Source organism: Seriola dumerili, unplaced genomic scaffold (genome assembly GCF_002260705.1).
Source record: "Seriola dumerili isolate Sdu_G_001 unplaced genomic scaffold, Sdu_1.0 BDQW01000149.1, whole genome shotgun sequence".
In the NCBI taxonomy this organism is placed as follows: domain Eukaryota; kingdom Metazoa; phylum Chordata; class Actinopteri; order Carangiformes; family Carangidae; genus Seriola; species Seriola dumerili.
This window is the reverse complement of record NW_019174404.1, coordinates 12804069-12813153: the sequence shown is the minus strand read 5'-3', so window position 1 is coordinate 12813153 and position 9085 is coordinate 12804069. Positions and strand designations below refer to the sequence as shown.

At 39.8% G+C, this 9085-nt stretch overlaps 1 protein-coding gene across 1 annotated transcript; it reads right to left on the bottom strand.

Moving 5' to 3' along the window:
• Positions 1 to 18: 18 nt before the first annotated feature.
• bbof1 (basal body orientation factor 1) lies at positions 19 to 6424 on the bottom strand. Its single transcript, XM_022750855.1, has 11 exons — positions 6277 to 6424; positions 5943 to 6195; positions 5792 to 5857; positions 4075 to 4218; positions 3896 to 3976; positions 3676 to 3746; positions 2781 to 2925; positions 1727 to 2220; positions 1407 to 1511; positions 549 to 620; positions 19 to 357 (listed from the first exon to the last, which is right to left on the bottom strand). The coding sequence occupies exons 1-11, from the start codon at positions 6318 to 6320 to the stop codon at positions 258 to 260; spliced, it is 1575 nt and encodes a 524-aa protein (XP_022606576.1). The 5' UTR covers positions 6321 to 6424; the 3' UTR covers positions 19 to 257.
• Positions 6425 to 9085: the final 2661 nt, after the last annotated feature.

Here is a 9085-nt window from a genome sequence, read left to right as displayed (position 1 = left end):
TGTCAGCACTTTGTTGTCAGAGAGAAGTTTTGAATTGAGTGAAATGATCCTTTAAATTCATTGTGACAGAATTGAAATAAGCTTCATATATGAAAGAGAGAACTCACAAGCCATAGATATATGCATGGTAAGATATTTATGAGCACAAACAAACATCTTGTATTCTGCTATACACATGATTGACACTCTGTGGGAAGTGCACAGAGCAGAGGCAAACAATCCAGAGTGTGATGAGTGATGTAGAGGCCACACAGAGGTCATGTGGTGTGTATATCCGGCAGGCTGTTTGGGTTCGAGGGCAGAACGGACTCAGGCGCCTGGGTGATGAAGGTCGCCGGGCAGAGCTCCTCTCTAATTCTGGAAGACAGTCATCATTATGCAACGCTAAAATGCGGCCGTCTTGATAAATCACACGTGAGCACTCATGTTCTCAGAGCCAATGCTTTCTCAGCTAAACATGGAATGTGGGTCCAGTAAATCTGCACAGGCTTTGTAATTGCAAGGATGAGGAACAACTTTTATTCTAGTACATTCCTTTAGTGTCTTACCCGGCAGCATCACTGTCAAGAAAGCTCTTCTTCTCAGAGGACGCAGACAAGGCCAGATGGTGGCTGACTTTCCTATCAGGACACAGGCAGAGTTGCAGTTAAATACAAAACCTCATAGTGAAAAGCCATGTTTTAGCACACGGGTGTCTGTTCACTCAGGCCTACAGTCTGTCTTGGAAAGGGGTTACTCTGGGTCAACACAATGCACATGGACTTGACTGCTGGTAACTGACTCTTGAGTTGCCAAATGTTCTGTGTTAGGCCGCTGGACTAGGTGCCAGACCACTGCTAACATGAATATACATCTCCTCTTGCCTGCTATACCGCCATACATCCAGATCCCCTGCATACTCCTTTCTGAAAATCATGTTACCAGCTGCTCTTTGACCACAAGTGTTCAAAGAACAAAATAAACTGCTGGTGCACATGAAGAGGGGCCAATAGGCTGAAAAGCAAATCGACGTGACCAGATGTTTGTTTCCAAGCACACGACTCTGCGGCTGGGCCTATTTTTACTATTGTGCCCAGACTCTTTCTTCATTCTTTTTAAGCAGCAGAATGGAAAAGAAAATTGGTTGAAGCCTAACTGATGTTTTATGGTATCCTCTTCTGCTGAGAAAATGGCTGTTTAAAACATTAAAAAGAGGGAGGAGTCTCCAGAGGTTCAGCCTGAACTACTGCTCGGTGTCACTAAACTTTGTTCCTCAGAGTTAATTGATGCAAAAGTTTAAGTTCATTTTAGGGGAATATAAATGGATTTTAATGTATTAACTAGGATGAAGTCGATGAGTGATGAACAAGCAACCAGACCAAGTCTTTCTAAGTCAAACATAAACAATTAATGAGAAGTTTAATTACCTTTCCTTCTGTCCATTCATTTTAGCAAACAGAAGCCTGAGCACTTGTTCCCTCTGCTCCCAAGTAAGATCTGAGATTTCAACTTTGCTGCCTGGTTGATGTGTCCTAAAATAACAGGACGATGAAATCAAAAGTAATATCAAACTCTGCTTTTGCACAAATTCATTTAGGCTGTATGAAGAAGAACCTCGAAGAGTGTTGAAGTTTGATGACCACTGAATGAGCTGCAGTTGACTTGGCACTAATAAACATGTGGAATTAAAAGTATCACAAAAACATACAATTGTACAAGTCATGGAAATGATGGGAAGTGGACCTACCACGTTGCAGCTGCCTCCATGTCTGAATAGACAGAGTTGGTACTGTGGGGGCTTTCATGGAAGGTGCGGATGGGTGGGAACTTCAGCTTTCCTGCTGTGGCTTCTTTCAACCTCCAGCGATAAGCCTGCAGAGCCTCCTTTTTGTATTGCAGCCTGCTAGCCATGATCTCCTGCTTCACCTGAGCCAGTGACTCGTGGAAGAACTGCTCCAGCTCTGTGCGCTGCTCCACAACGGTGCTTGCTAGCCGCTTGATGTGCCCTAATTCTCTTTCTCGCATGGTGAGCACTTTCTGAAGCTTCTCCAACTCTACCTGGCTGGCCTGTGTTCTGACCAAGATCTTCTCCTTCTCTTTCTTTTCCTCTCGCTCAGGTTCTGCAGTCTTTTGCTCCAGGGCCTGCTCCAGGGAAACTACCTTGGCTCTAAGTTTTGATAGCTGTCTTTTTTGGGCCTCCATCTGAGCTGCATTCTTCTTTACCATCAACTCAAAGGTGTTCTGGGTGAGTAGAGAGAAGAGCACAGTAGTAAAATAGATGACACCCACACAGCTAACTTAGGAAAATCCTTTCATTTACATGCCAATATAGGAGTAGAACAGATAATGATTTGTCTGCTAGCCTGTGCTGCTGAGTGAGCGGCCAAAGCATCAACAAGGAGGGTTTACTCCCTTGATTGACTGTCATCATCACTGGTAAGATTAATGTGCCCAATATTTATTTATCTTAAAGAATCAGTGCCAGAAACCTGCGAAGGAGAAGCCACTGAATTTGAACCCATACACCAGTGGAAACTCACCACAACCACTGACCACTGAGAGGCTGGGTAGTAGTCAGGAGGTGGGGGGGTAGGAGTAGGACCACAAGGAAAATACACAAGGTCAGCACAAGTAAACAACACAAGGGAAAAACCACCTGAAATATATTCTGGACAGATTTGACAAGTGTTTCATAACTGAAATGATTGAAAATGACTTTATGGAGATGAATGCTCTCTGTCCAAGGACTGGTGGTGCCTAATAGTAACGTTGCTGTTTGCTGTCCTATGGTTCAAACATACCTTGTCCAGTGCCAGCGAGGCATTTTGCTTTGCCAGTGAGTTTGACAATTTCTGCAGGTCCTCTGCCTCCTTTACGTGATATTTCAGTGCTTCATTGAGACGGACGTTCTCCTTAAACACAGAGCGCGAGGCATCGTCCAACTGCCTAAATAGTTTACAGTACAAACAAATGAGCCACTGAGAAATTTGTCTCTAATTATGAACACACCACTATAAATCTTAATTTTGTGCCTGACAGCATTTGTACACAGGTTGGATTTATTTTAATCTGCACAGAGTGTCCCAAGTAGAGTAAAACAAATGCTTTATGTAATATTTTAAGACTGTTTATTAGTCAGTGTAGTAATGGCTTTAAATGTGAGGGGATTGAGTTATGACCATGTTGAACATATCGCACAATTTCACTCTCAGTTTCTTGGTTCTTACACAGAAAACTAAATTAACTGAGCCACTGTACTTGGGTTCCAAAGACAACCTAAGCATGTTCAAAAGAAAATCAATTACTGACACTATGACCAAAGCGACAGGACCACACCAGTATCAATGTTGATGTTTTATGAGCTGTAAAAAAATAACTAAACATAGCAATGGCGAAATATACATCCCATGGCCTCAAAAGTAATAAACTATGGCCTTCCACACACGCTTTACCCTCTCCTCCCTTCAGGACATTCTGGGACGGCTGAGGATGTGATCATTGGCTTAGGTGATGTACACTATAATGAACATGACGAACTGGTGTGGTCAAGAAAATAACATTAGTTCTAGTTATATATATATTTATACACATAAACACTTATGTGAGTAAATTATTTTTTCTTTGCACTCTGAGCACATCAAAGTGCAGTTTAAAGAATAAAATTAGATTGTAAAGGCACAGTGGAAACACACTCACACAATGGCTTCATTGTGGGCCCTGTCCACCACCAGGGCTATCTTTCGCGCGGCTTCTCTCTCCAGGCGAGCCTGCAGGGAAATTTATGAAACTCTTTCACTGTTCCAACTGAACAGATCTATTCCACAATAATTTCACCACATCATATGTCATCATCCTATCATAACCATATGGATGCGAGTGGGATCATTTTAGGTAACTTGTTAGTTTTTGACGATACCTTTTCTTTGAAGAATTTGCCCTCCATTTTGTTTAAGTTTTCCCTGTGTTCCTTTTCAGCAATATCCATGCTTTCTCTCATCTACAACATAAAAAGTCATGGTAACTGGTAGCATTTTAACACCCTGACAAAAAGGATGACCACTGTTTAATAGGTGTCCTCCTCATGTTTTTCCTCACATCATTGAGCTCCTGCTCCATCCTGGCTTTCCTCTTCTGAAACTCCTCAATTTTCCTCATACCATCCTGGATCGTGTTAAAGTCACTGGATTTCTTTCTGAACAGTTCTTTCATCTCGTTGATTTGAAGTGTGTAATCTTCAACCTGTTGAAACCAACCTTATAATTAGATGCACAAAATGAAACACATTCCACATATTAAATGTAGACCAAAACTGTAAAAATGTGTCCACTAATCTATATAATAGAGCTGCTGCAACGTTCCCATAAGTGCAGCTTGTATCAGTTTTAAGGAAGAGGATTTTTGTCCAAAAGTTCACATTGGCCATGCTCTTTTGCAAACCAACTTTAAGCACAGATCAGTCAGCCTAAATACCTCAAGATGCTACTGTGGAGAAGCTAGTCTGAGCAAAAATGTGACAAAGTGACCAAAGTCATGAGAAACTACCAAAACATGCACCCACAAACATGTACATGACGACTAAATGAGAGGTTATCAACCATCTGATTACAACTTTAGGCCTAATCGTTATTCTTCAGATAACTCTGTATACGTTCCTCTACATCAATGCACCAGTGTGCAGTATTTACACAAGTTGGTTTGCATCATATGCAATTTTCACTCTCTGTGGTCTATCAAATCATGAGCTTAAAAATATATCCACAAGTTTAAAGTTAACAGTGATTAGTGTTGCATGCACCCGTCTTGTCCTCTTGCTGTGAAGTAACTGCATTATAAAAGTCTTTATAGAATAGAGATTTGGATCACTGGATATCTCAACACTCGAAGAGTTTCATCATGTCTCTTCTTAGACAAAAGCCAGGGCATTTACGTTCTCTGAGTGCCTCTGATGGAGTAGTTTCCATTACCTAAGTCAATTTTCAAGATGAACCGTTTTATCACCTCACAATGAGAAAGGGGTTGTGAACAACATGTCTTGAATTCACATCTTTAGAGTCAACCACAGGACAGTATTTTTTCTCCTTAGTGGACATATGTGACAGTTCCATACATGTCTAAAATAGGGATGTTTCAAGTTCGTCCAGACCATGCCTCTTATTTCTTCATCAGACGCTTATTGCACTCTGTTTTACCAGCATGAAGTAAGAGCTGGAAGATTGAAAACAGCTGCTAGCAAAAGAAGCAAAAGTTTTTTGTACCTTTCTGTCTAGTCAAGCAACTTGATTTTTGTCATGTCAGTTTGATAGCTTGATCTTAACTACTAAGCAGCAGAAGTGAAGGCAAAATGGAGTCACAATAAGCCTTTGGTGTATATTATGTAACTTTAACTGGATTTTCAGAGTAAGGATCTGGGTGACATGTGAGGTATGGTGAACACATCAACATCAGCAGTGCCACTGCCGGTTCCCGACCTAGCACTTTTAAATTATGCGTTTTTTTCTGTGGCCACTGACATGGATTAAAATATCGTTAGACCATGTAACTCGGAATGTGAGGGTATGTTTTTTTTTTTGTTTGTTTTATGGTCGCTTTGTTTGGTTGTTGTTTTCTTACATAATAAATGTCAACATAATTACACACAGGACAGCTGTTAAAACACAGCGCAGCACATTTTTGAGATGCTACAGGTTGCGCACAGTAAATCACAGTAGTGCTGTATTCTACTATGAACACGCTATCTTGTGCATGTTTTGTGGGCCAAATGAAAGCTCGAGTTGCATTTCTTTTCTTGTTGCTGTGTTTTAAATGAACTCACCAGTTTGTTTTGTTCCTCACGTGCAAGTGCCTCTTGGCCTTTGAGGGTTTTCTGCAGCATATTGATCTGTTAAAATAAGTGGCAGCATGTTAGAAACGACTGAGCTCGTCACTCTGTGCTCATTCACACCTTTACAAACTAACTTTCTGACCTTTTCCTCTTTGGCTGTAGCCTGTCTCTTCAAAAATCCAGTGACATCGATGGTGTCCTTCTCCGCGCGGTACAGTTGATTGGTGAGCTCCTCGTTCACGCGCGCCAACTTGCGGCAAGACTCCCGGTACTGCACGAGCGACTGGTCGGTGACCTGTAACCTCAGCTCCCACAGGGCAGCGTTGGCCTTGGCCCTCTCGATGTCCGACTCTTTGTCCGCTTTTGACTCCTGTTTGCCGTCTTTTTTTCCTTTCCTGGGCCAAAAGTGTGACGTTAGTTTATTTTCCATTGGGCCATCAGTGCAGCAAAAACAGTGTACAAATGTACGTACTCACCCGGTTTTCGCCCTCTTTACTTTGGCAACTTTCTTCTTCGGCATCGCTGCTCCTTTTATCGACTAAAATACTACAGACAAGAAACCTATGCTGCCATAAGGACCCGAAGTTACACGGTAATTTTTACAGTTGGCTAACGGTAACGACAGCAAGCTACTGGAACTTGCTGTCAATGTTTGTATGGTGTTGTTGCCATAGAGACGATGTAGCCAAGGAAAAGGTCACATTTCTCTGCCATAAGACATATGGCAGGCTATTGTATATTTAATACACACAGCCTTAAATGAAAATTATGCTGAGACATTTTGTCAGATTTGTGTCTGAAATGCATTTTAATATCTGTAAAAAAAAACAAACAAACAAAAAAAACAACAACAACATACAACTTACAGCTATATAACAACTATATAGGTAACCTTTAGAATGACACAGAGATACATCAACAGCAATTGTTGTTGTGCCCCTATTATTTGCCCGGACACCAGCCAGTAGGCCTACTCTAGAACTGAAGTGACTAGTTGAATATTTGATGAGTTGAATCAACAATTGATTTAATTTCTCTCTTTAAGAAAAAATGCCAAGAAGTCTGTAGTACCAGCCTATCAAATGTGACTATTTGCCAGTTTCCAAGTTTTCTATGGGGGGTTACAATTAAATACATTATGGACGTATGTATTATTAGATTCTATGGCTTTAGTTTTAGATAAGCAAGTTTAACACAAATGTACAAAAGCACAGGTGTTACTAATAACATTAATGAAGCATTCACAATACAGCACCCTGAAGCTTAATGGAATTCAGACTTCATTAGTTTTATTATTTACACCTGTGCTTCTCCTACTCACATGTCAAATGTCCATCATCACATAGTCAAAAGGCACACCTGAGTTTATCACAAATAATTCATGTACAACATGTACATTTTGACAACACAGAGACATGACATAAAAACTAAACCTCTTAGCATGTGTCCCAACAACGTTAAGACATGGGCTAATAATAATATTTGTATCCTATACAAAATGTACTGGACATCTCTGGGATAGCAACACTGCCCATTTTTATAGAAAGAGATTAAACTTCTGTCAATTTCAATGATACTAAACATGGACAAACATCCTTACATTTGAGAGACAGGAACCAACAAATGTTTAACATTTTGTTATCCATCACTGGTAAATAGTGTTGGCAATTACGTTTCTGTCTGTTGGGTAATTGATTAATGAACTTAGAATACTAATAACATTCAGAATACTGTTGGACTGTTTTTCAAGTTTGTCTCACTCACTGAAAAATTATCACCAGCTTAATGCAACTGTTTTAATTAACACTCTTTCCCTTATTAGCATTTTACATTACATTACATTTACTTATTTGGCATATGCTTTTATCCAAAGCGATTTACAAGTGAGGGACATCACTAAAGCTTTACCAACAGCTATTGCTTTTTTTTTTTTTAACTTGGTGGCAGTTCTGTGTTTTAATTAATCAACGACTCAATGACTGTGACAGATTATAAAATACACATGTCTGTTCATGCTCACCAACTTCTGGACTGACACAGAATGGCTGTACTTGTCTTGTAATTACAGCCTTCTCATGCTGGGCTCTATCAAACAGGATCTGTTTGCACTTGATCTCCTCCCACATGATGACATGAGATACATTTGGCTTCTGTCAGCAGCATTGTCCATGTTGTCCTGAAAAGAACTATGTGTTACTTGCTGCCATGTCCACAGTTGTTTTTTGCTGTAGTTATGAGAAAACCACTAAGATCAACGTAAATGCAGTTGGCTTACATCTCTGAAGAAGCCCATCCAACAGAAACAATGTAAAGTTAGCTCAGGTCATGATTCAAGCTCCAAACCACTGAATTCTCCCCATCATCTTGTTCAACTTTCTGCAGGAGTCTGAGAGTGACCATGTAGATTATTCATGAAACGAAAAAGTAGATATCGCAAAAGTGTTGGGTGTAGCTACTGTAAACTGAATCATATAGGGTCGCTCTCTGCTCTGGCATCATGAACAGAGTTTGAAGACTAAATTTAAAGGTAATTACTATGACAGTGAGGAGAGAAAACTGAAATAACCCTGAGCTTTTCAAAGCTGTCATTATCACTGGAATTGTAATGACAAGGTTTGGGTCTCTTCAATGGACTTTTTGGGGTAGGACACCCACAAACATGGCATTCCTGAGGGTAACATTGCAGCATATTAATGATATATTGGACAGTGTAGATTACAAAGCTGGGGTCCCTTTTCATGCTTTACGGTTTCAGTTAACTTGAAACAAAATACCAAACCTTGTCTTGAAACTACTTCTTGTTTCAAACATTGTGCTTGTAATGTGCTGTGTCATGTTGTAGAGGGACAGTTTACATACAATTTAAACAGTAGCAGTACGCATCCTAACATCCTTGGTAACATATAGATTTTTCAGTAGTTTAGTTTGTTGTATGTTATTCTAGAGGGAATATTCAAAAATGATAAAAATTTCTTTTGTAAAATATAAATTCAAATGAAATCTTTCTTGGAGATCCTATTGCATCATATTATAATTGCAAAATAAAGTAGGTGTGAGTTTAAAACATGATTCATGCACCAAATGCCCTGAGGTGGATTGCAGCTGTCCAAACACTGAACATTATCCGTATTAATTGCTATATTAACCACAGGATGTGTCTGAACAGTAACAGCAAGAAAAGAACTGACAAAAATTTCAAATTGAAACACATATTGCAGACAAAACATGACCTCTTTAAAATTTCTTATAGGACATTTTTATTCAGATTTAATTAGTCACATTATC

Coding starts and splice junctions, on each gene's coding strand:
- bbof1 (XM_022750855.1), bottom strand. CDS start 6,320: ATGCCGAAGAAGAAAGTTGCCAAAGTAAAGAGGGCGAAAACCGG. Junction 5,858..5,942: donor CTACAGCCAAAGAGGAAAAG/GTCAGAAAGTTA, acceptor TTATTTTAACAG/ATCAATATGCTGCAGAAAAC. Junction 358..548: donor CTTGACAGTGATGCTGCCGG/GTAAGACACTAA, acceptor ACTGTCTTCCAG/AATTAGAGAGGAGCTCTGCC.